We start from the raw sequence: 25,828 nt of genomic DNA, 5'->3' as shown, positions 1-25,828 counted from the left end.
TATTCTCACCATGGAAATCAGTACCCAAGTCATCTGTGTGCATATGGAATCTTGCCCCTTCCTGTTTTCTTGTTTTGGGAGTCAAACAGACCTGGATTCCACTTCTGGCTTTGCTCTGTTAACCAATTACTTCGCGTCTCTGAGCCTATCAGAGTTTCCCTATCTAAAATGCCTCCTCACAGGGCTATTGTGAGGATATGTGAGGTATGTATAGTCTCTGACACATGGTTGGCATTCAGTAATTAGGGGCTGTTCTTACTGTGATGTCTCTCTTGGGGTCTCATTTACCCCAGGTTGAGGGGTGGAGGTACATTTTAGGGCTTTTTTTACCTTTGCCAAGCCCTGTCACTTTTCTACGTGTTCAGGCTTGGCTCCTGTGGTCCAAAACAGTTTCCATCTGAAATATTTCAGCTGGGAAAAACAAATTTTTTGTTTTTGCCACATGTCTTCTGTTCTTATTAGCCTGGAATAGAAAGCCCATCCCTTTGAGCTGTAAATTGCATTTCAAAGCCTGTGTCTTTGGTGGGTTTTCATTAGCTTAAGAGCTCAGCTTTTATGCAGCAATTGTTTGTCTTATAGGTAAGGTGAAGACATTTATTTGGGACCTAGTTTCCAGTTTTCTCAAACATAGCATTCTTTTGAGATGCTGTGGGCTCTCCCATATCCTCACTGTTCTGCAGACCTGTCTCTCACAGAGCAAAAGGAAAATGGAATATAAGAACCCTAGACTTGGCTGGGCGTGGTGACTCACTCCTGTAATCCTAGCACTCTGGAAGGCTGAGGTGGGAGGATTGCTTGAGGTCAGGAGTTCGAGACCAGCCTGAGCAAGAGTGAGACCCTGTGTGTACTAAAAATAGAAAATATTAGCCAGACAACTAAAAATAGAAAAAATTGACTGCGTGTGGTGGCGCATGCCTGTAGTCCCAGCTATTTGTGAGGCTGAGGCTGGAGGATCGCTTGAGCTCAGCAGTTTGAGGTTGCTGTGAGCTAGGCTGATGCCACAGCACTCTAGCCCCGGGTAATAAAGCGAGACTCTGTCTCAAAAACAAAATAAATAAAACAACAATAATAGTAATAAAAAAGAACCCTAGACTTAGAGTCAGAGGACACATGGGTAATCTTGGCTCTGTTACTCACTACCTGTGGCATGCTGGCCAAGTTCCTTACCCTCTGTTTCTCCAAGTGAGGGTATATAAGCTCTGTGCTCACTTAAGGTCCCTGCTAATCTCACATTGCAGAAGCCTCTAGGGACAAATCTGTTTCTCTCTCCCTCCCCTCACCCCCACCACTGAGAACAATCCCTCTACCCACCTCTCCTCAGCTCATTGCTAAACTCAGAGCCTCCCGGGGCTGCAGATACCTTGCTCTCAATTGCACAGCTAATCTGTGAGGCACAGTTTGGCCAGTGGGTGGGAATAGTTTATCAAGTCAAGGAGCTTCTACTGAATAGTAGGATGTCAATATTTTCTAGAGTTCCCACTCTAAGCTGGGGGAAATCTTGAAAAACTAGAAAGAATTGGGTAGGAAGGACTGATGGTTGGTCTATGGAGGTGGGTGTTTGGGTCAGAGATTAGAAAAAGGTGCCTGGAATCTCTGCCCTCTGTGGTCCCCACCACCTAAGCCAGTGCATAGCTAGACCTTGCCCCACCTCCTGGGATATATCCTTACCACTTCCTCCCTAACTTTGAGCATTTACTGTGTCCTAGGCTTTGTCAGGCCTGCCCTCTGACATTTGCAGGGCAGAGTTGAGAGTACACATGGAGACCCATGTACCATATGTCTAAATATTTGAAAGTTATAAGTAAAGCTAACATATTGTGATGTTGTAATACCATGTCTGAATTTAGAATTCTTTTTTTTTTTTTTTGGAGGTAGAGTCTTGCTCAGTTGCCCCGGGTAGAGTGCAGTGGCGTCATCATAGCTCACTGCAGCCTTAAACTCTGGGCTCAAGTGATCCTCCTACCTCATCCTCCCGAGTAGCTGGGATTACAGACATGTGCCATGATGCCTGGCTAATTTTTCTATTTTCTTGTAGAGACGGGGTCTCACTCTTGCTCAGGCTGGTCTCGAACTCCTGAGCTCAAGCAAATCCTCCTGCCTCGGCCTCCCAGAGTGCTAGGATTACAGATGTGAGCCACCTCGCCCAGCCTGGATTTAGAATTCTTGAACACTTTGGGATTCGTACCTGAGCCTGGCAATTCAGGGAGACCTAGTCAGGGCCTGCCTCCTTTTCATTTCCCACCTTCAGCTCCATCCCTCACTTTGAGGAGCCTCATGAACATGTATGTCATCACTCAAGCATTTCCATATACCCACCAAAAGCTATCCCCTTGGGCTTTGTGAGTCCATACAAGAGTAGCACAGCTTCCCCTCCAGAGGAGTGTGCAGGCCTTGAAAAGTGGGTCGGGGTTTGTTTAGACAAAGCTGTAGGTGGGCATTTCTCCTTGGCACTGCAGGTTTCTCACCCGGAGCAGCCACATACACTTGCTAAGTCTCTTCTTTACAGATCAGAAAACTGATCTTCACGCGCCATGGTTTCTGGCTGCTCCTCCCTGGCATCATACAGAATGTGGTCCAGTTTGACCTTGAATCCTCATCTAGAATGGGCTCACAAATGGCAGTGTTTGAGTACTTGTAGCCAGAGAGGTTACTAGATCTTGTAAAGGGCTTTACAGTTTGCAGAGTCCTTCTATGTACATTGTCCCTATTCCCAGGTGATGAGAGAAGAGACTGGTAGGACCAAACCTGAAAGACTTTGCTTGTTACTAGTCGAGTGCTGATTTCACCACAGTACCAACCATAGGTAGTCAGCAAATGCTTCCTGCTCAGTGGTGTTAGAGGCTTCTGGAAGAGGTCTGAGGGAACCCACAACTGTCGTGTCTCTGCCAGGTTAGTGACAGAGCTAGCAGTCATCAGCAGATTTCTGAACCATTATTCCTCCTCACTCCCTTGCTCTCTCTGTCCACCAACCAGGCTTGACTGGCTCCCTCCAGCCAAAGCAGGTGGCTTCTTTCTGAGCCAAAACTTGATAACTTTGAGCTGAACGACCCAGAGGAGAATCATCTGATGCCCACCCAGGAGCCCCATACACTTCTTGGATACCTATGAATAGACAAGGAATTAACCACTGAATGGCTTGTCACCCAGGTAGGAGAGGGACTGTCAAAACTGTGAGGAATGGGGCACCCAAGGAGACCAATGTGCATTGAGCATTTCTGCTGCACATGGACAGTGTGTTAGGTGTTTTCACAGGTAACCTCCTTTATGTCCCTCATTGCTTAGTATTAGGTTGGTGCAAAAGTAATCGCAGTTTTTAGCATTGTTAAAATTTGCCATTTGGGCCAGGTGCAGTGGCTCACACCTGTAACACTAGCACTCTGGGAGGCCAAGGCAGATGAATCGCTCGAGATCAGGAGTTCGAGACCAGCCTGAGCAAGAGCGAGACCCCGTCTCTACTAAAAATAGAAAAAAATTATCTGGCCAACTAAAAATATATATAGAAAAAATTAACTGGGCATGGTGGCACATGCCTGTAGTCCCAGCTACTTGGGAGGCTGAGGCCGGAGGATTGCTTAAGCCCAGGAGTTTGAGGTTGCTGTGAGCTAGGCTGACGCCATGGCACTCACTCTAGCCCGAGCAACAAAGCAAGACTCTGTCTCAAAAAAAAAAAAAAAAAAAATGTATTTGGCCCCAGAATTGCTAATGAACACTGCCCTTACAATGCAGTGGTGGTTCAAGAAGTTTTGCAAAGGAGATGAGAGCCTTCAAGATGAGGAGCACAGTGGCCAGCCATCGGAAGCTGACGACAAATTGAGAGCAATCATTGAAGCTGATCCTCTTACAACTACATGAGAAGTTGCTGAAGAACTCAGCGTTGACCATTCTGAGGTCATTTGGCATTTGAAGCAAATTGGAAAGGTGAAAAATCTCGATAAATGGGTGCCTCATGAGCTGATTGAAAATTTTAAAAATGGTCATTTTGAAATGTCATCTTCTCTTCTTGTATACAACAACAAATCATTTCTTGATCAGATTGTGATGTGTGAGGAAAAGTGGATTTTATACAACAACTGGCGATGACTAACTAGCTCAGTGGTTGGACCTAGGAGAAGCTCCAGTGCACCTCCCAAAGCCAAACTTTGCACCAAAAACAGGTCATGGTCACTGTGTGGTGGTCTGCTGCCGGTCTGATCCACTACAGCTTTCTGAATCCCAGTGAAACCATCACATCTGAGAAGTATGCTCAGCAAATCGATGAGATGCACCGAAAACTACAATGCCTGCAGCCGGCATTGGTCAACAGAAAGGACCCAATTCTTCACAACAACGCCCGACTGCATGTCGCACAACCAACGCTTCAAAAGTTGAACGAATTGGGCAAGAAGTTTTGCCTCATCTGCCATATTCACTTGACCTCTTGCCAACCGACTACCACTTCTTCAAGCATCTTGACAACTTATTGCAGGGCAAATGCTTCCACAACCAGCAGGATGCAGAAAATGCTTTCCAAGAATTCCACAAATCCCAAAGCACAGATTTTTACACTACAGGAATAAACAAATTTATTTCTCATTGGCAAAAATGTGTTGGGTTGTAATGGTTCCTATTTTGGTTAATAAAGATGTGTTTTAGCCTGTTCATAAAGATTTAAGATTCACGGTCTGAAACTGCAATTACTTTTGCATCAACCTAATAAATGTAGATGATTGGATGCAAAAGATAAACTGAGTAACAAGCATCTGTCCCTTCCAAGTCAGTTCCAAAGCTGGCACCAGCTCCTTCATCATTAAGAGTGATGGCACCCTCTCAGCCCCCTTCCTTGTTTAGGATCGTGACCTCCTGACCCCAGTTTGTCCCGTGGGCTTACTGCAAGCCCAGGCCCAGGAGCAGTATCTTCCCCAGAATCACATTCTCAGGGCCAGCCTATGAGTTCCTGGTAAACAGTGCCATCTGCTGGTCAGAACATACCAGTTTCCTGGCTGGGAGGATCTCGGAGAAAAGGGTCTCTTACCTCGTAGTGGAACAAAAGGTACAAATTTCTCTTCTCCATTTCACTAAAAAGAAGCCCCTTCTGCCCAAAAATATTAGTAAATAGGCTGGCAGGCTGATGAGAGCTTTTATACGTGCTGCTTGGGGCCTTTAGCACCTTCTGAAAAGGCCTCAAGGTAGGGTTTTGAGATAGGAGGATCCTAAAGGGAGGGTTGTACCAACCCAGGCCAATGAGCAGAAGACTGGGCCAGGAAGTATAAATGCCAAGGCTTAACTTTAGGCCATTTGTACTGAAATTGAGCCTCCTCTCATTCACCTTGAAGTGTGTGCCCAAGTATAACCTGTCCAGGAATGGAGTAGGAAAAATTTGTACTGCTCTTTGGGGTAAAAGACATTACCAGAGCATAGAGAGCAAAGAGTAGGTGTAGTCTCCTCTCTGAGTCAAACAGAACAAGATTTGAATGAGTGAGTAGGTATAGAAATGAGTAACTTTTTTTTTTTTTTTTTTTTTGAGCCACTTTGCCAAGTGAAAGAAATGGGTAACTCTTTTTTTTTTTTTTTTTTTTTTTTTTGAGGCAGAGTGTCGCTTTGTTGCCCTGGCTAGAGTGAGTGCCGTGGCGTCAGCCTAGCTCACAGCAACCTCAAACTCCTGGGCTTAAGCGATCCTACTGCCTCAGCCTCCCGAGTAGCTGGGACTACAGGCATGTGCCACCATGCCCAGCTAATTTTTTCTATATATATTTTAGTTGGCCAGATAATTCCTATTTTTAGTAGAGATGGGGTCTCGCTCGTGCTTAGGCTGGTCTCGAACTCCTGACCTCGAGTGATCCACCCGCCTCGGCTCCCAGAGTGCTAGGATTACAGGCGTGAGCCACCACGCCCGGCCAGAAATGGGTAACTCTTAAAAAAATTAATTTATTGAAAACAATTATCAGATAAATATGCTGACTTACTGTAGTATTTAAGTTGGCTTTAGGTCCAGGAAACAGAGTGATAAAGGTGGAAAAAATGGGCTTCAGGGACAGACTGACCTGTGTTTGAATGCCCATTGTTGGCAAGTTAATGCCCTTAGTTTCTGGTAAAATATGAGCAATAATAACACTCACTTGTGGGGTCTTGAGATTATCCAATATTGTATGCCACTCTTAGCCCTCAGTGAGACTTAGTTAGCATACCTTTTTCAAAATGGCTGGTACTGATAAAGATATAGCTAAGTCCATGTCTGGATCAGACTGAGCAATTTTCATATGATACTGTTCTAAAGTGAGCATTACTTGCATTTGCCATGGTTCTGTATTGAAGGAACAGTAGAAAAGCTGTAGAAGATCTTCACATTGAGATCCTGAATGGGGTAATATTTGAGATGAGCATTGAGGAAGGAGTGGACTCAAAAGAATTGGAGTAAAGCAGTCCAAGGTTCAAATGCCAGCACTGCCATTCGCTAGCATTGTGACCTCTCTGAATGTTAGATTCCTCCCTTATGAAGTGTTGTGCTCTGCTTACCACGTGAATACCAGCTAAGTAACAACTCTTAGTAATATAACAAGAAAACAAGATGCAGAAACAGGGAGGCTGGATGCTGTAGGGGGATGTAAGCTTGTAGGAGGGCAAGAAGCAACTAGTTAGCCAGAATGTGGGCCTTGGGCAGCCCTTGAGCCCAGCTCGTGGTCCCAGTTTTACATAGGCTCTCTCTCTTCAGGTGGCCACCATGTCCTTGAAGATCCAGACAAGCAATGTAACCAATAAGAATGACCCCAAATCCATCAACTCTCGGGTCTTCATCGGAAATCTCAACACAGCTGTGGTGAAGAAGTCAGATGTGGAGACCATATTCTCCAAGTATGGCCGTGTGGCTGGCTGTTCTGTGCACAAGGGCTATGCCTTTGTCCAGTACGCCAACGAGCGCCATGCCCGGGCAGCTGTGCTGGGAGAGAATGGGCGGGTGCTGGCCGGGCAGACCCTGGGTAAGCCTCTTACCACAGTATTCTCCTAGTGTTCTCCAGAGTAGCTGCTATCCTTCCTTCACGCTCCAGTTCCCCTCTTGGCCCCCTTCTCTCTTTCTCCCGCCACTACCACTACTCTGAGATTTTGTAAATTAAATAAGCTATATGTGTTATAAATTAAGTCATAAAATTGATGCCTAGAGGGGAGAATTTTAGAAGCCCCTGGAAAACAGTTCTGTCCTGTCCCTGCCTTCTGGGTGCTTCTTAATGATAGGCTTTAGGGCTCCAGTTAAAATGCAGATTCCCCTGAGAAAGGGAACAGAGTGGATTAGCATACCCTCTTACATTGGGCTACAGATGACTTAGAACGCTTTCTGAGAGCTAGGAGGAGGGGTCTCCCGTGGTATGCCTTGGAGTGTGTACAATATTCATGTGTGTGCATGTAATTATGTGTATGTGTATGTTTGAGAAGGGATATTTATATATGTATTTCTGAATAAGAATGTGACTGAATATGTGAACATATATCTGTATGTGTGGATGTGTCAGAATATACTGGTGTGTATAAGCAGATTGCACATACTCATTTACTAAATATTTAATGAGATCCTATTGTGTACTAAACACCGTCCTAGGCATCAAGATGTTTAGTAGAACGTCCGTGTGAATATGCATTGGCTCATTTGCATATAGCCAGTTATATATGTGATGTTGGAGCCAAGTCTGAGTGTACTTGAGAGTACATGTTGTCTGTGTGTGTGACTTTCTTATGTGGACATGTGAATTTATGTATGAGGGTGCGTCTTTGTATATGTTCTTGTGTACCTGATATATGTGTTTACATGAATGTTCTTGAGAATGCATATATGTATATTGTACACGGTTGTGTGTGTATGTGAGTGATATGTTTGTGAGCATTCATGGATGTGTCTGTATGTGGACACACAACAGGGATATCCATGTGATGTCTGGGTATGAGTCTAATGTTTGAAGACTAGATGTATGAAGACTTTTGTTGGCTATATCAGTGAATAAAGTCCATGTTTCCATCATGTAAGCACATGAATTGCATGTGTACATGAGGGGGATGTGTTTGTGGGCATACTGCTGTCACGCCATCATTCTGACTCTGCCTCTTCCCTTCACACAGACATCAACATGGCTGGAGAGCCCAAGCCCAACAGACCCAAGGGGCTAAAGAGAGCAGCATCTGCCATATACAGGTGGGGCACTCTGTCTGTCTAGGTGGGATGGTCCCTCTTCCCACAGAGGGAGTAAACGCTAGTGTGATGGTGTGCTGAGCCTAGAACTTGGGGAGGCGTTTGGAGATGAGGGCCTGTGGAGAGTGGGCTGAGTGGCCGTCCCTAAGCTCTGGCCCTCTCCCCTTTGTTTCCCCAGTGGCTACAGCTTTGACTATGATTACTACCGGGACGACTTCTACGACAGGTGAGCAGGGGAGGGGCGTGCCCAGGCATGAAACAGCCAAGCTGGAAGGGTTCTGAGAGATTGTTGGTACAGCCCACTCAGTTCTCCAAATGGGAATTAAAGCCCAGAAGTGTGGACAGGCATTTGCCCAAGGTTGCTTCACAAGTCAATGGCAGAGCTGGGTGTAGGGTTCAGTTCTGCAGGAGCCCAGTCTAGAGCTCCCATCACCATACCACGCTGACACTCTGGCTGCCCTTTTCCTCGTAGTTCTGGGGTAAGACTCAAGGAGATGGTAGAGTCAAGGGCTGTATAAATATAGCCAGTTGGAATATGCAACAGGGTACAGACTGGTTATAGGGAGTGTGAGCCTCATACTTCTACTTTCAATTTCCTTCCTTGTGTGAAGTGACCAACCAGCTGGAAGGAACTCCAGAGCTCAGACTGAGCCCCTTGGCCTTATATTTATAGCCACAAGGCCAGGAGCTATTTGGAGGCCTGAATTAGTCTCTGGTGGGCTGTGGGCTCCCACTCTGCCACACTCTTAAGTGGAAATCGTAGTGGGGACTAGCCCAGACCTCTCCTCCCTGCTTCCCTCCCTACCTCCAGCTCAGCACACCCCCAGAGGCCCAGGTAGTAGAACCTCTCTGAGCCTTGTTTTTCTCACCTGTGAATGGTTTCAGGAGACAGTGTGGTATAATGAAAAGTGCCCTAACTTGGGAATCAGGAGATTTAGGTGCTAATCTCAGCTCTGCCACTGGATGGATTATGTGACTTTAGGCAAATCCCCTTCCCAGTTTGTGAAATGGGCTTGCACCAAGTGATCTCTCAGGACTCCTCCAGCTCTGGGATTCTGTGGTTCAGTGATTCTGACCAAGGCCAGAGCCGCCCCCTCCCCTTGGGGCAGAAATGCAGGGTCTGGGATTGGATCTTTTCCCAGAGACTCTCCATCTCCAGCCACCACCACCCCCAGGGCAGGGCTCCCTGAACAAAGGAGTACCAAGGAATGGGGCCTTGAACTGCCCAGTGAGGGCAGGTTTACTGGCTGTCATCAGGAAAGTGGCCCCAGTGTGTACCCAATAAGGCTGCGGGTCCCTGCAGAAAGATGGTAGCAACAGATGGCAGGGAGACCCCTTCTCAGCCTACTGAGTTTCTGCCTGGTCTTAAGGAAAAGACCCCCCAAATCTCTGGAGAGGACTGAGTGACGGCTGTGGGAAGGAGCACACAGTCTGGGAGCCCTGGGGTCTGACTGAACTGCCCAGCCTTGCTCATCCCCCACTGGGCTCCTCGCCTTTGTCTCTGAAGTAGAGCAGGAAGGGTGGGGTGATTAAGGAGGCCCAGAGCAAGGAAAGGGCTCAGAATCTAGCCTCATGTCTCTGAGTTCATGGGCTCATGCATTGAGGGACTCAGTGTCCTAACCTTTCACCTATCACATCTTCTAAAATATATTTTTAGCTAAATTCTTTCATGCTCTGCCCTCACAGAAGACTTGGATAGACACTGAATTTGGGTAGCCATCCTTATTAAGCATGTGGGGAAACTGAGGCACAGGGGTTGACCCTTACTCTTGTACCTGTCTATTTCCAGCTGGGGATTTGTGCTGCTTTGAGACTTCCGAACTCTGACCAGAGTTTGGGGTGGCAGTTGGCTGGGCAGAAGCCAGGTCATGCGATAGAGCTGGCCTGGTGTCAGAGTGACTAGGGAAGGCACCTCTGTGGGGCTGGTCTCACTTTTCGTCTCTGTTGAATGGGCTGTAATCACTACCACCTACTGTCTCATCTGCCCTTACCTCACCTAGCTGGTGGGAGAGGTGGATGTAGTGAGGATCCCAAGAGCCGTAAGGGTCCACAAAGCTGTGCTTCTCACCCCAGGGCTTGTTGGGGGCCCGCCAAGCTGTGTAGTCCCAGCCACAGTGCCCCCTCGTGGCCACAAGCCATGCTGCAGCCTCTGGCCCGTTTGCCCTACAGGCTCTTCGACTACCGGGGCCGCCTGTCGCCTGTGCCAGTGCCCAGGGTGGTCCCTGTGAAGCGACCCCGGGTCACAGTCCCTTTGGTCCGGCGTGTCAAAACTACCATACCTGTCAAGCTCTTTGCTCGCTCCACAGCCATCACCACCAGCTCAGCCAAGATCAAGTGTGAGTGACTATATCTTCTTCCTAGATAATTTGTATTTTTATCATTAGCAAAATAATAGAATCACATTTTTTTACATTGGAAAATAGATAAAGGAACAAATCTCCCACAGCTCTGCAGCTCTAACACAACCAAGTGAGTATTTTCATCCATTTCTAAGAGGAAAACGCTGACATTTGAGGAGGAGGGATGCGGGTTGGGCACAGAGAGATTAGTGCTGTGACATGGTGCCCAGATAGGAGATGGCATCACATCTCTCCTCTCTAGTAAGGACAAGGACAGGTCTACACAGGCCCACTATTCCACATTCACTCCAGTGTAGACACACTACAGTCAAGCACCCAGGAAATCTATTGCAAAAGACCTACATTTGTATACCTTGAAAGACAAGCCCCATCCCATAACACAGGCAAAGACACAGGTTCTTGCTCAGGTGCACAGAGAAGAGCACACCATACACCTTCATTCCTGTCCATCCTCAGTCCGTTTCAAGATCGAGAGCTCTGGGGAAAAGAGAGCCCGGTTCAGAAGTGTGGCTGGTCACTGTAGGGATGGCCTCCAGGAAGTCTCAGGAGGAGGCCTTTTCCCTGACCAGGAAAAGAACTACATTCCTAGTTGACAGAATAGGGCTTGAGGTTTTGTTTGTCAAGCCTTCAGCCCCTAGGTGACAGCCCTGTCCCCCCCTTCCACTCCCAGTAAAGAGCAGTGAGCTACAGGCCATCAAGACAGAGCTGACACAGATCAAATCCAACATTGATGCCTTGCTGGGCCGCTTGGAGCAGATCGCTGAGGAGCAAAAAGCCAATCCAGGTCAGCCTCTGAGGGTCCTCACCCAGCTCTGTGGCCAGGGCATAGGGCAGAGGGTGGGAGGATAGTACACAGGGGAGAGGGTCTGGGGTGGCCCTGCAGATCCCAGCCCACCTGGACCCACCGTGTTGAGGCCAGCTTTTCCTAAAGTGCCCCAGGCTGAGTTTTATTTCCTCTTCCTCCACCCCTTCCTCCTCAAGATGGCAAGAAGAAGGGCGACAGCAGCGCTGGCAGTGGCAGTGGCAGTGGTGGTGGTGGTGGTGGTGGCGGTGGCAATAGTGGCAGCAGCAGTCGGCCACCAGCCCCCAAAGAGGATACGCCTTCCGGGGTAGGCACGCCCCAAGAAGCACAGGCTCGAGATGACGGTGACGAGGAGGGATTGCTGGCACCTAGCGAGGAAGAGCTGGTGAGGGCCTGGCCAAGAGCATGGCAGGGTGGGCTGGGGCTGGACTTTGCACTCCTTGTCTCAGGAGGGCAATAGGGCAGAGAGAACCTCTGAGCTGGTGGGCCCCCCGTGAGCTCCCTCGTCCCAGGGGTTCTAGTCCTGTAGAGAAGAGGGAAGAAAGAGCAGGGGGCAGTTGCCTATTTCAGATGCCAGTCAGCAGCCCCACTAAGAACTGGGGCAGACCCAAGTTCAGGGCACATTCTGGCCTCCATTTTCCACATGAGTTGGAGAAAGGGGAGCACACGGCCTGCAGAGTTCCAGAGAGTAGGACTGGGGTTGCCTGGGGAAGCCACGGGGAGGTGGGTGTTACCTCCACAGAGCGTTTGCTAAAAGCCGTTCTTGCTTGAGCATGAAGCAGGCTGTCATGAGGGAGTGAGCTCCCTGCCTATAACTGGAATTATTCAGGCTGAGGCTGGGAGGCCATTTAACAAGGAGCTTCTGTTGAGAAGGAAGGTAGCCCAGACTCTGAGTCTGTAAAATATCTGTTGTTTACTTGCTACTTGGTTACTTGAGGAACGTTCATTGAGCACCAGGCCCCGTAGTCCATACATTCTAACTTCATTTAACTTTAGCAACAGCCCTGTACCATGCACAGTATTATGGTTCCCACATTTCAGCCCACAAGGAAACTGAGGCTCACAGGGGTCGAGTACCTTGCCCAGTTAATAAGGACTGAGCCAGGATTGTAGCCCAGACTTCTCTACTGGGCTACAGGAGGCTACAGGAACCCCCTGCTGGGTTCCAGCATGAGGACAGATAGGCTCATGGCCATGACAGTCAAGGGGACTTCCTCGTGCCCAGCTCACATGTCCTGCTTTGAACCTAGCCTGATACTTCATCTTACTCTCACGGGCATAATAGTCTCCATAAAAGCCCTAACTCTTCCACCAATCTATAAGGCTTTTAGGCTGCCCCAATCCAAAATCTTTCTATGCACAGAAATGTGCCCCCTGCCACTCCCAGAACTCCTTGATTGGCCCCTTCTCTCTTCTGTGGGGTCCTCAGACCACTCTCTCAAGATCCTATGCCATCCTTGTTGTCTGGTCCCATAGGCATTCCCGTTGGCTGTCCCTACCCCTTTCTGACTGTGTCTTTTAGGTGTGCTCTGGGCCCTGGGGTCTTTCTAAACAAATGGCCCAGGACAGAATTTGGAGACTGCAGTGAGTGATGTGTGGTCTCTTCTTGCCTTCTCCCTATCAGGAGCACAGCCAGGACACAGATGCGGAGGATGGGGCCTTGCAGTAAGCAGGTATGGGGTCCTGGTGGGCAGGGGTAGAGAAGCAGTGAAGCGGAGGCATGGCCATGCCTCTTCCCTGGGTTGGGCAGGAAGTATCCTGGAGCAGACCGTAGCAAGGTAGCACTGTGCCCAGGAATGGAGCCCCTTCCGTGTCCAGCCATCTGGCCAACTCTTTGTGGGGGGGACTTGGCAGGCTAAGAAAACAGGTGCAATGGATGGGCTGGCCAGGGTTGCCCAGCAATGGCTCCCTCAGCACACTCTGAGCCACGTCACCTGTCTCCACCCTTGAGGAGTTCCTAGTCTGGTGGAGGAAGACACAAACTGTTAACTCCCCAATGTGAGCAGGGTGACAGCAGAGAGGAGCCCAGGTGGCAGAAGAGATTATGTGTAGCTGAGCCTGCTCTTGGTTGAGGGAGAAGCCTTAGCAGAGGCACAGAGCTGTGACAGTCCCTGTGGTGAGGCCATGAGCCTCCTGTGGCTCTAGCCCCAGCTCTGCTTGGTAGGGAGAGGACACTACTCGTCATCAGAGGGTGATGATTGTGAAGGGCATTACATGCCAGGCTTAGGGGCTTAGACGTCATCATTTTGTGGGGAGAAAATGCCCTGTGTGGCAGGAGCTGCAACTGCTTTATTTGCTTTCACCTCCAACCCCACAAGGTTATGATTGTGCCAGTATAGCAGATGTGGAAACTGAGGAACTGAAGGATGTGGGGAGGTACTACATGTCTCACAAGATCCCAAGGTAGTAATTGGTAGAGCCTAGATTTGAATCCAGTGGTGCGTGGCCTGAAAGCCCATTCTCTGTCCACGGTTTGCCACCCTACTCTGCCCTACCCTGGAGGGAAGCCAGGCCACACCTAGCCCTGCCTACTCTCTGACCTGTTCCCTTGGTTGGAGCCATGTTCAGAGTAAGACAGGCTTCGGTGGAGGAAGGTCTCAAACACCTGTGTGGTCCCAGGGAGGTGTCTTCATATGGGACACATTCGTGCTATAAAATGCCCCACCAACAGGAGCTTCTAGAATAGTTAAGTCTAGAAAATTATGCATATGTAGTCTCTTTTGGAACTTCATGGCTTTACTTGGCAGGCTAAGTGTTACCTTGTTAAGCTAGTTCACAGGTGAGTTACAGAGACTCTTGTGAGGAAGTGGAGGTTCAGGAAGGAGGTGAGACTTGCCCAAGTTTACGTGGCCAGAAGATTATGAGGCCAGAGCTAGAGTGTAGGTAAAGATCTATCTGTAGGCATCATCCCACCCTCTCCTCTTCCCTACCCCTGATATCAGGAACATCAGGGGCTCTTCCTCTCAGCCTTAGTGTCCTTTGCCTCTCTCTTTCTCAGCCTGACAGGAGCAATGGCCACCAGCAGGAGAAAGGCATCGCCGCCCCAGGCCTCAAGCTGGGCACCCGCCCTGGATGCCAACCCCCAGCGGGTACCAGAGGAGAGCGGGCAGCAGGCACCTCCTCCCCCATGCATCCCAGCCAATGTCACATCCTCTGCAGGTGGAGTTTCCAGCCTACCCCTTCCCTGTGCACCCTCCCTGTGTGCTCTGTCCAGGCCAGAGGGCAGAGCACAAGTGTCTCCCCACACTCTGCCTCCCTTCCCCCCAGGACACTCCTAGGCTTGGGGTTTTTCTATAGGTTTGGAGGGGGGCCCACAGCGAGGGACCCCGACAATAAAGAGATTGGATCCCAACCTGCTCTGAGATGGGATGGTTTGTTTTCTCACCAAGGTATTCTGGCCCTTCTGCTCTCCAGAAAGCTGGTCTGCTCTACCCCTTCTGTTCTCACCTCCTTCACTCCTCCCTACCAGGGAACATTGTCTAGGGTGCCTAATACTGATCCACTTGGGCCTTAGTTTCCTCAGCTAAAATGGTGATAAAAATGGCCAGTAGAGGTGTTGGGGGAGGGTTGGATATGCTGGTGCCCATGAGCACCTTGCTGGCTGAAACACCAAGCAGGTGTGACCCACTTGGTCACCCAGTAGTTAAGTTGAGGCCTCATCTCTTTCCTTAGCTTCTCACTAAGTCAGCTCTTAAAATGATTCTAGAATCCACCACTTCCTCCACCTTCTCTATACTGGTTTAGGATACTGGTTTTTTCACTTTGTCCTCTTACCAGCCTCTCAGTCTCCAGCTTCTCCCCTATATCATTTCCCAGTAGCCACCACCCACTACAGTGTCCTTTCTGAAACATCCCTTCCGTGTGTAAAAACTCTTTACTAAATGAGTTTTCATCATCAGAACAAATCTCATCTCCTGGGTGTGAGGTCCAAGATCCTGTTTGCTCTGGCCTCTCCTGTCTCCTGCCTCCACCCTTCTTTCCTGCCCACACACAGACCCTGTACCTCAGCCTCATAAAACATACAAGTTCTTCACTCCAGGCAGTCTGGGGAGCAAGGAAAGAGCCCACCCCACGGCTTCCAGCAGTGGGAAGTTTGTGTCAGGATACACGTGGACTGGCTGCCCCTCTCTTGGGCCACTTGTCTGGACATTTGCTGGCACTCAAACAACTGGCCAGGTTCCTTCTAACTCCCACTTCTTCACAGCTCAACGTGGCCCATGATGTCTTTCAACTCAGCCTCTTCCCCTTTATTCCTCACAATGAATTGATAAATTTTCCCCACGTTCAGGTTCCCAAGAGAGAATCAACTGCCACAGCAGATTTTGTTGAGTCACTCATAGGTTACACGTTCCCATCGTGGTCCAGTGAACTGGGAGATGAAATGTGGCCACGTAGGCTGGTCTCATTGGCGTGGGGCTGTGGGACGGCAGCGCCCAGAAACATACTTTGTTCTAAGCCTGGCACATACTCCTCTGCTCCCCTTGCTACTCTCTCTACCTGGAAAATACTTGCTTAAGCATGTAGCTGCTGCTCTAGTGTCAGCACCTCTGAGAAGTTTCCCTGCCCTCCTGGGCAGCCCTCCCCCAGCACACGGAATTCAACCCCATCATCAGAAAGGGTTTGGGTTCTTTCCTTCCATCTTTACATGTCCCTCACAGCTTGCAGCCCTGTTGGAATCCTTATTGAAAACCCCGTTTCAGGCCACCGGTTCTGTATCATAGCCTTCACCAAAGCTTCCTCCTGGGCTTTGGCCCCAGGTTTAACTGGACGTTGCAGGCTGGGCTTGGGACAGTGCTCAGGCTCCCCAGGGAAGTCTTTGTCATCTCATGTCTCCCTCACTGGGCAGCCCTCCTGTCCACTGCCACTGGCAGGCTAGCAGTCTGAAGCCCCAGTGTGGCTGTGGGCTCAGGCAGTCCTGAGTTCTGCAGGGGCCTGACTAGGCCAGCCCCAAGGCAGCCAGAGTTCAGGCTTCACACCTGAGCCAAAGGCCCCAATCCCTGCTTGGCATTGCCTCTTGGTGTGATTTGGAGGAATATTTCTGCCCCTTCTTAGTGTTAGCTGCCCAGTGGGATCATAGTCCCCATATGTCTGCCAAGGGACCCTGGGCAGCAGCAATGGAGCAGGTAGGGGATTTGTGAGGAACCTCATGGCAGAAGCTGAGGCCTTCAGGCTGAGAGATCCAGGCATGGGGTTAGAAATAGGCCCTTTGAAACTGGGCCTGGTCCTGGCTCAGCTGGCTTAGCCAAATCAGAAGGCTTCGATCTGGAGAGAGGAAGAAGGTGTATGGTGGAAGGGGCTAGGTCCATTGGGACACACTCCTCCACTCCCAGAAGACCAGAGCCAGCTCCGGCAGACCCACTTGTAAACCAGGCAGGTCACAGCTGTTCTTGGGTCTTGATATCCCTGTCTGTACAACATGGGGAACAGTTGCCCTGGACTGGAACGTGGGCAAAATCCAAAGATTTGCAGTCTAGTCAACCTCATGCTGAAGGCATATGGCACCAGGCATTGTGTCCCTGTATTTCCAGAGCCTGGTGTCAACTGAGACACTCACTTTTCAGAGTTTAGGGGGCAGGTAGACCAGCAGTGACCATGGGCTTCCTCAGTATGCCAAGCTTGAGAGGGCCATGAGAAGAGCAGGAAAGACACCTTTAAGGACAGGAGGCATCTGTCCTTACCCACTTCTGCCCACAAGGCCCTGCTTAATCACCTTGGCACCAGGACATGTGCTGGACAGAGGGAGAATGGGAGTCTCATCTTGGCACCCCAGAGAAGCCCTTGGACTACTTCAGTCCCTGGGAACACTCACAATTGGGCCCCTGAGTGGAATATTGGCATCCAAAGCCCTGTGTACACATGCCCTCCTTCTCTGAGCCTGGGTTCAACAAAGACTTCTCCCATTCTGCTGGTCAACAGTTGTTATTTTTCTGTCTAACCTCTGAAAATTCTGAAAGGAGATGGTGAAGAAATGTGATAACCAGATTCTACCCAAACGACCAATTGTCTCTAAATGTTTTCAAAATTTAAAGCCTCATTTGTGATCCTTACAGCCATCTTGAAGGAATATAGCAGCCAGTGGGGTTTATTGGATTGTGAGCTAAGAGGCCTGGGGCTTTCCCCTGTATTGCTGCCAACCAGGCTGGTGACCCTAGGCAAGCCTGTTTCCTTGCTAGATCTCAAGTTTCCTCAGCTGTAAAATGAGAGGTTGGTCTAGATCAGGGATAATAAATGGGCCTTGTATCAGTTACTGACTGTTGTATGACAAACCACCCCCAAATTTAGTAGCTTTAATAAATGACATTTGTGAACGCCAGATTCTGTGACTTGGCAATTTGGGCTGCGCTCAGCTTGGTGGTTCTTATCTCATCTGGGCTCTCATGTGGCTGGAGTGAGCTGGGGGCTGGTTGGTCTCAAAGGGCCTCGTCCACATGTCAAGTGGTTGGCTGGGCAACAGGAGCATCTGGGCCGCGTGTTCTCAGCATCTAGCAGGCTGACCCATATTGTTCACATCACAACCGGGTTCCAAGAGCAACAAGAAAGGGCCATCCCCAATACACAAGTGCTTTTCAAGATCCTGCTTGTGTCATGTTTGTAAAGTTCCATTGGCCAACACAAGTCACAAGGCTAAGCCCAAATTCCTCTTAATAGGAGCATCTTCAAAATATGGCCATAATTTGTTTTTAATCTACCACAGGCCTCACACTTGTCAACACAGAACGCTTAGTGGTTGCCTGGAGTAGTCCTTGTTAAGGATTTGGAGCAATTTTTAGAGTTTTTGGAAATACTAACATGATAATTTGATTATAACGTCTCTTATGGGCAAGGAATTTAAATATGGGTATGTGTCAGGTATTTGCCAGTCCCAACCAGATGACCCATGAGCTCATATCCTGTCCCATAAGGACATAATATGCAGTGTGCCTGTCTGACAAGATCACAGAAATACAGAAGGCAGAGCAAGGCAAAAGATTCTGAGCCGGACATCCTGGATCTGAATCCCGGTTGGATCAATCAGAATCCCTCTCCCTGTGGCCAGATTCTTCATAATAAAATGATCCCGTAATAATAAACCACTTCCTGTACACCTGCTGTTAAAAGGCACATTTGACACTTGAATCTCCACAACCAGTCCTTAGTGGATATAGTGAGGATTTTCATTTCAAATTACAGAAACTGAAGCAAGACCTGCTTTAGCAGGAGAAAGTTTACTGGCTCGTGAATTGTTAAGTCCAGGGGCAGCTCTTCAGACACGGGGATTTGGGTTCAACAGCTGCCATCAGGAATCTGCTGGTTCTCAGGAAGGTTCTAAGTGGTGGTAGAGCATAGCCATGGGGCCAGTGAGGGTGGAAGGGGAGAGGAGAGAATCCCCAAAAGGAAGACAAGGCTTAGCTGACAAAACAATAGGTGTTCATTGTATGGTTATGCCCATTGTGTAGATTTTATAGATGGGGAGGTTTTAAAGCATGGCCTCATGGAGAAATGGTATCTCTATCCCCTCCCCTTTATCTGAACTCTGTGACTGATCAATAGAATGTGGTGGTAGTGATGCTATGCCAGTCTTACAGTCCAGGACTTAAGAACTAGCAGCTTCTACTTCTTGTTTCTTGGGACCCAGCCACCATGCTGTGAAGCAGCCCAGGCCGCATGGAGAGGCCACGTGTACATGTTCAGCTGACAGCAGTATCACCTCTCAGACATATGAGTGAGGAAGCCTTCGAGATGACTCCAGCCACCCAGCCACCGTCTGAGAACTGAGTAAGAACCACCTCACTAACCCCAGTCAAAGCCCAGCACCATGAAGGATGATAATAAACTGATCGTTGTTTTAAGCCCCTAAGTTTTGGAATGATTTCGTTATGATCGGTAGATAGAACAGACTGAAACCCAAAGAGGCTAAGTAGCTTGCTCCACTTTAGGGGGCTGGGTTGAGTATGGAATTTGTGTTGAACTGAGTTCCTATCCAAATTCTTTATTGTGTGACCTCAGGCAAGTCACTTAACCTCTATGAGCCTCACCTTCCTCCTCTGAAAAACAGAGAAAAGAGCACATCCTTATTACGACAATAAATGAGAGCATTTGCTATTACCTCATCCAATCCCCATTCAGGTGATTTTTCTCTTAAAAGGTAACAGACCATAATTTCCTCTCCTCTTTTTTTTCCCTACTTATTCATACCCACCATGTTCCAAAAAGCATTTCAGGCATCTTACAAAGAGGAAATGAATAAAATATTATTATATAAAAATTAGGTAAAGGAAGATAATGGTAAGAAGACCTTTTTTTGCTGTTCCAACATCTGGTGAGTTCTTGCAGTAAGAGTGGCGTGTCGGTTGGTCACTAAGGCTGTGGGGCGAGCCCAGCTGGCTCTCTGTGCTTGAGTGGATACCTCCCTCTTCTGACTGACGTGTGGGCTCCTGGTACACCACACACCCACCTCACCTCCCTTCAACTCCTGGGGGAGCCCAGATGATCTATCCTACACAAAGGTACAGTAGCCAGGTCTTGTTTGGGCAAGTGCATGGATTTGGCTCTTTTGAGTACACAGAATAAAAACTGGCAGCATCACCCATTCTCCCTGACCTGGACCCCTTTTCTTTCTCACCCTCCAGTCCCTTCTGATCATAAGCCCCCTCATCCCTCAAACTCCACCTTCAGCATATACTCCACCTCCCATCCACCCCAATGTCCATCTCCCTGACCACCCAGTGAAGCTACCTAAGGCCAAAGGCTATCTTTCGTCCTTGTCCATAAGTCTTTTAAAAATGAATGTGTGACTTGGCCAACTAAATAATTACGGAGCTTGGAGTTGCAGTGTGGGAAATAATAAACAGATAGCAAATAGCAACAATCCAGCATCTACCTTTGTGTTCTTAATTACACTTCACTTCTACAGCATTTGGCTCTATAAAAAGAGGAATACATGGACATATATATGTTCAGCATTTCCTGGGTGCTTTGCTAAGTTTTTTACACAGGTTGCATTATCTTACCCCTCACAGTAACCCCCCAGGAGTAGAAATACTCATCCCATGTTACAGACTGGGAAACTGAGACTTAAGGCTGAATAATTTGCCCAAGATCATGTCAGTTGGAGGTAGAGGCAGGATGCAAACCTTCCCCCCACCCCATCATAAACGACTCTCTTCGAAATCCTTGTTTTTGTGACGAGTCTCTCCTGACTGTCCTCTGTGCGGGCCTCACTTTCCTTTGCTGACTCTTCCATATATGCCTGCATCTCTCCACCCTTTCTCTGTACTCGTTCCTGGATGACCTAATCCATGGCTCTAGACTCTGCTCATGGCTCCACGATCTCCACCTCTAACTCACCTCCCCAAGAACACCAGGGGAATAGATACAGATGCCCATCTGACAGGTGCACTTGGATGTCCACAAGAACTTCAGCCGAGCCTCGCCGTGTCCAGCCCCCAGTCTTTTTCTTCAGGAATCGTTTATCTCGGGGAATGGCACCACTGTGCACTGTATTGTCCATGTCAACATCCTCCACTCCTCTGTAATTGTTCACCATGTTAACCTTTCCATGGTATGTTTTGGCTCTAAGCCCTGTTCATCCCATTGCCTTACATTAGGCCCTTTTCATGTTTTACTTGGATTTTTGGACTAACCGAGTCTCTCTGCTGCTTACTTCCTACCAGTCTTTCCCCTGTACCACCAACAGTTATTCACTGCTCACTGAATAAAATCCAGACCCCTTGGCATGACATATAGGCCCTCCAAGATCTCACCCCTTCCTTTCTAGCTCAACTTCTGCAATCTGCCCCTGGTCTCAAACCACATAGAACTAATAGAACTGTGCTGCTGCCTCTACCATGAATGCTTTGCTTTCTCCCACTGGCTAACCCTTGTTATCCTTTCTAGCTCAGCTTGGAAGTCATCTAACTCAAAGACACTTTCCTGACCCAAATTAGAGCTGCCTCCCCTGCGTGCTACTTCCACCACAGATCTTACCAGATTATATAGTTTGCTTACCTGTTGTTTCCAGTAAACTGTAAGCTCCTGGAAGGCAGGGACTGCCTTTTGCTACAGGTACTCAGATACTACTTTTGGACGTGTGACACTGTCTCTAACAGGCAGCATAGCAGAATGCTTAAGAACACTGACTCTAGGCCGGGCGCGGTGGCTCACGCCTATAATCCTAGCACTCTGGGAGGCCGAGGTGGGCGGATCGTTTGAGCTCAGGAGTTCGAGACCAGCCTGAGCAAGAGCGAGACCCCATCTCTACTAAAAATAGAAAGAAATTATATGGACAGCTAAAAATATATATAGAAAAAATTAGCCAGGCATGGTGGCGCATGCCTGTAGTCCTAGCTACTCGGGAGGCTGAGACAGGAGGATCACTTGAGCTCAGGAGTTTGAGGTTGCTGTGAGCTAGGCTGACGCCACGGCACTCACTCTAGCCTGGGCAACAGAGTGAGACTCTGTCTCAAAAAAAAAAAAAAAGAACACTGACTCTGAAGCCCGAATGCCTGGAACTGCATCCTGGCTATGCCACTTACCAGCCATGTGACCTTAGTGAGTTACTTAAACAGTCTCCATTTCTTCATCTGTAAAATGGGGATAATAATACACCTACTTCAAAAGGTTTCTGTGAAGAGTAAATGAGTTAACACAGCCATGCATTGCTTACTGATTTCATGGTTGTCGTTTGGCTTTTGTCCTTGTGCAAACGCCATAGTGTAAACAATTGTAGATGGTGTAGCCTACTACACACCTTGGCTCTATGGTATAGCCTGTTGCTCCTAGACTACAAACCTGTACAGCATGTTACTGTACTGAATACTGTAGGCAACTGTAACGTGTATCTAAACACAGAAAAGGTACAGTAAAAATGTGGTATAAAAGACAGAAAATGGTACACCTGTATAGGGCAATTAGCATGAATGAGGCTCGTAGGACTGGAAGTTGCTTTGGGTGAGTCAGTGAGTGATTGGTGAGTGAATGGGAAGGCCTAGGACACTGCTGTAAACTTGATAAACCCTGTACACTTAGGCTACACTAAAATTAACAAAAAAGTTTTTTCTTCAGTAATAAACAGCTTACTGTAGCTTTTTACTTAATAAACTTTTTAATTTTTTGACTTTCTGACTCTTGTAATAGCACTTAGCTTTAAACACACATTGTACAGCTGTACAAAAATTTTTTCTTTATATCCTTACTCTGTAAGCTTTTTTCTATTTTTTTTTTTTTTTCACTTTTTTGTTTTCAGATGGAGACTTGCTACGTTGTCCAGGCTGGACTTGAACTCCTGGGCTCAAGTGATGCAGCCAGGACTTACAGGTGTTCACTACCATGCCTGGCTTTTTGTGACTTAACTTTTTTTTGTTAAAAACTAAGACACAAGGCCGGGCGCGGTGGCTCACGCCTGTAATCCTAGCACTCTGGGAGGCCGAGGCGGGTGGATCGCTCAAGGTCAGGAGTTCGAGACCAGCTTGAGCAATGAGTGAGACCCCGTCTCTACTAAAAATAGAAAGAAATTATCTGGCCAACTAAAATATACATAGAAAAAAAAAAATTAGCCGGGCATGGTGGCACATGCCTGTAGTCCCAGCTACTCGGGAGGCTGAGGCAGTAGGATTGCTTAAGCCCAGGCGTTTGAGGTTGCTGTGAGCTAGGCTGACGCCACGGCACTCACTCTAGCCTGGGCAACAAAGTGACACTCTGTCTCAAAAAAAAAAAAAAAAAAAAACAAACTAAGACACAAACACATGTTAGCCTAGGCCTAGAGGGTCAGGATTATCAATATCACTGTCTTCTACCTCCACACCTTGTCCTGCTGGAAAGTCTTCAGGGAAAATAGCATGTATGGAGCTGTCATCTCTTATAACAATGCCTTCTTGGAGGACCTCGTGAAGGACCTGCCTGAGGCTGTTTTACAGTCAACCTTTGTAATAAGTAGAAGTCCAGTCTACAGTAATGATAAAAAGTATAGTGTATACATAAGCCAGTAACATAGTCTTTTATCAAGTATTATGTACTGCAAGTGTATGTGCTATACTTTTGGCAGTGCAATAGGTTTACACCAGCATCACCACAAACACACGGGTAATGCATCGTGTTAAGCTACATCACTAGGTGATAGGAATTTTCCAGCTCCACTACAATCTTATGGGACCATCGTATATGCAGCCTATCATTGACCAAAATGTCATTCATTATGTGGTGTGTAACTGTATATGTGCATGTGTATATATACCCAGAACAGGGCCTGGCACAACAGTAAGGACTTTGGCAGTGTTAGCTGCTTATTTATGTAAATTCTTAAGAATATCCCAGATTCTGGGCCACATGAGAGGCATCTGTCATAGTACACTGGTACATATGGGACTGAAAATGAGTCTTACCTCACAGAAGCCAAAATAGTTACGATACTAAAGCTACTGCCACTTAAGTGATTAAATGTGGCTAACTTCCTGTGTGATATTTTGCCCTTGATTTGGCTTCTGGCTCATTTAAAAGCTCATGAAGATCTATAGCTTATGAATATAATTTTAAATGCCACCCACTGAAAACTAAAAATGGTGGGTTTTTTTAGTTTGTTTTGTTTTTTGGAGGTAGGGTCTCACTCTGTTGCCCACGCTAGAGTGCTGTTGGATTATAGCTCACCACAACCTCAAACTCCTGGGCTCAAGGGATCCTCCCACCTCAGCCTTCTGAGTAGCTGGGACTACAGGAACACACCGCCATGCCTGGCTAATTTGTCTATTTTTTGTAGAGACCCAGGCTAGTCTCAAACTCCTGGCCTCAAGCGATCCTCCCACCTTGGCCTCCAAAAGTGCTGGGATTACAGGTATGAGCCACCATACCCAGCCAAAATGGTTTTATATTTTTTATTTATTTTTATTTATTTATTTCTTGTCCATATAATTTCTTTCTATTTTTAGTAGAGACGGGGTCTCGCTCTTGCTCAGGCTGGTCTGGAACTCCTAAGCTCAAACAATCCACCTGCCTTGGCCTCCCAGAGTGCTAGGATTACAGGCATGAGCCACCACACCCAGCCCAAAATGGTGTTTTTTAATATGAATAATATCCATTAATATTTATCAGCTGGTCCTCCAGTGGTGTCAAATGTGTTAATAAAACAGAAGCCAAGTTTAAATGATAGGGACATGATTTTATAAGGGTTCTGGAGTATCATATTATTCAGGAAAGATTTGAAAGGATAGGAGCCATGGCAACTAGAGAGGACCCAACAGGGGTGTTTGGGCCTCTCTTCTCAAGAGCACCATGATTAGGGAGACAAAGATCACCTCTGTTGCAAATCCTTGCGAGAGTTTGGTGTCCCTATGGCCAAGGTTGGCAGGGTTCATTAGGATCACTGAGACAGGCAACAATCCCCAAGAGCAATCTTCAACAAGTCATTCATCGTACCATCACCATAAAAACAGAAGCAGTATCTACAGTGCCCAAGATTTGGTGTAAAAAGCATACACTTGGCAGAGCCAACTGGTATCACCCTTTGGGAAAAGGGATATGGTTACAAGTACTACCAGCCATAAAAAATTTCCTGTCCTCTGACCCTGGAAATTCAGGATCAACAAAAGAAAAATGGTTCTATGTGCCATGCAGGCGTGGGTTAAGCACTTTATATATTTTGTCTTACCATTACCTCTTTGAAGTAGGCATTTTCCCATTTTATAGATGAGAATACAGGATTATAATCAATGGTAGAGGAGGACTGCCCGCCACTCTGGACTGTTCAAAGCCCACACTCATAGCATGATCAAGAATTAGCAATCAAGTGGGGGCAGTGGTGTGCACCTGTGGTCCCCACTACTTGGAAGGCTGAGGTGGGAGGATTGCTTAATGCCAGGAGTTTGAGGCTGCAGTGCACCAAGATCACACTTGTGAATAGCCATTGCCATTCTAGCCTGTGTAACAGAGGGAGACACTGCCTCTAAAAAAAATTACCGAGCAGCTGCTAGGCTAACTATGGCATAACATGGATGGACTGCTATGCAGTCTTTTAAAATTGTGAAGACTGTATGAACTTGGAAAAATGTCTTGACACTAAAAGGTTGCATGGTAGTAAGATCATGGGAATTTAACATTTTTATTCCATCTTCTCAATTAAAAAAGAACACCACATGCTACAAAGCCCAGCTTCTACGAATATGTTGCAAAATTTAACCTTCTGTTCCACTGTAAAGCCTCAGCATTGTCAGGGCAAAGCATCAGGATGGAGAGCCCAGGTACAGAGCCGGGTCCTCACACACCACAATAGCACTTCTTCCAAGCTCTCTAGCCCAACATCTTTTCTGCAGAACTTATCCTGCAAGATGTATGACAGGCAACAGGAGAAGAGCTACAAAATTCTCTGTATTCTATACACCTTTTTAAAAAACTCATTCAAACTTTTATGCAATACCTACAACATTCTAGGCACTGCTTGCTCTCAGTACTGGGGATACTTGAGTGAACAAAACAAAAAAGTCTCTGCTCTCAACACTTAATATTATAGTGGGCTAGAAGGAAACAGTATGTTACATCCAGTGGGCA

At 47.6% G+C, this 25,828-nt stretch overlaps 1 protein-coding gene across 2 annotated transcripts in view; it reads left to right on the top strand.

Moving 5' to 3' along the window:
- Nucleotides 1–14,672, top strand: part of RALY (RALY heterogeneous nuclear ribonucleoprotein) — an 81,611-nt gene extending 66,939 nt beyond the window's left edge. Inside the window, exons 4-11 of one of the 2 annotated variants that reach the window (XM_069495572.1) lie at nucleotides 6,689–6,953; nucleotides 8,083–8,155; nucleotides 8,331–8,378; nucleotides 10,322–10,488; nucleotides 11,183–11,296; nucleotides 11,494–11,699; nucleotides 12,939–12,987; nucleotides 14,313–14,672. In XM_069495572.1, the coding sequence (XP_069351673.1) occupies nucleotides 6,698–6,953; nucleotides 8,083–8,155; nucleotides 8,331–8,378; nucleotides 10,322–10,488; nucleotides 11,183–11,296; nucleotides 11,494–11,699; nucleotides 12,939–12,983 (909 nt within the window). In that variant the 5' untranslated portion in view covers nucleotides 6,689–6,697 and the 3' untranslated portion in view covers nucleotides 12,984–12,987; nucleotides 14,313–14,672. The remainder of the gene's footprint in view (nucleotides 1–6,688; nucleotides 6,954–8,082; nucleotides 8,156–8,330; nucleotides 8,379–10,321; nucleotides 10,489–11,182; nucleotides 11,297–11,493; nucleotides 11,700–12,938; nucleotides 12,988–14,312) is intronic. The other variant, XM_069495573.1, reaches the window with a different exon arrangement.
- The last annotated feature ends 11,156 nt before the right edge of the window (nucleotides 14,673–25,828 follow it).

Source organism: Eulemur rufifrons, chromosome 20 (genome assembly GCF_041146395.1).
Source record: "Eulemur rufifrons isolate Redbay chromosome 20, OSU_ERuf_1, whole genome shotgun sequence".
NCBI classification, from domain to species: domain Eukaryota; kingdom Metazoa; phylum Chordata; class Mammalia; order Primates; family Lemuridae; genus Eulemur; species Eulemur rufifrons.
Note: the sequence above shows the minus strand (reverse complement) of the source record. Positions and strands in the feature narration are given on the sequence as shown.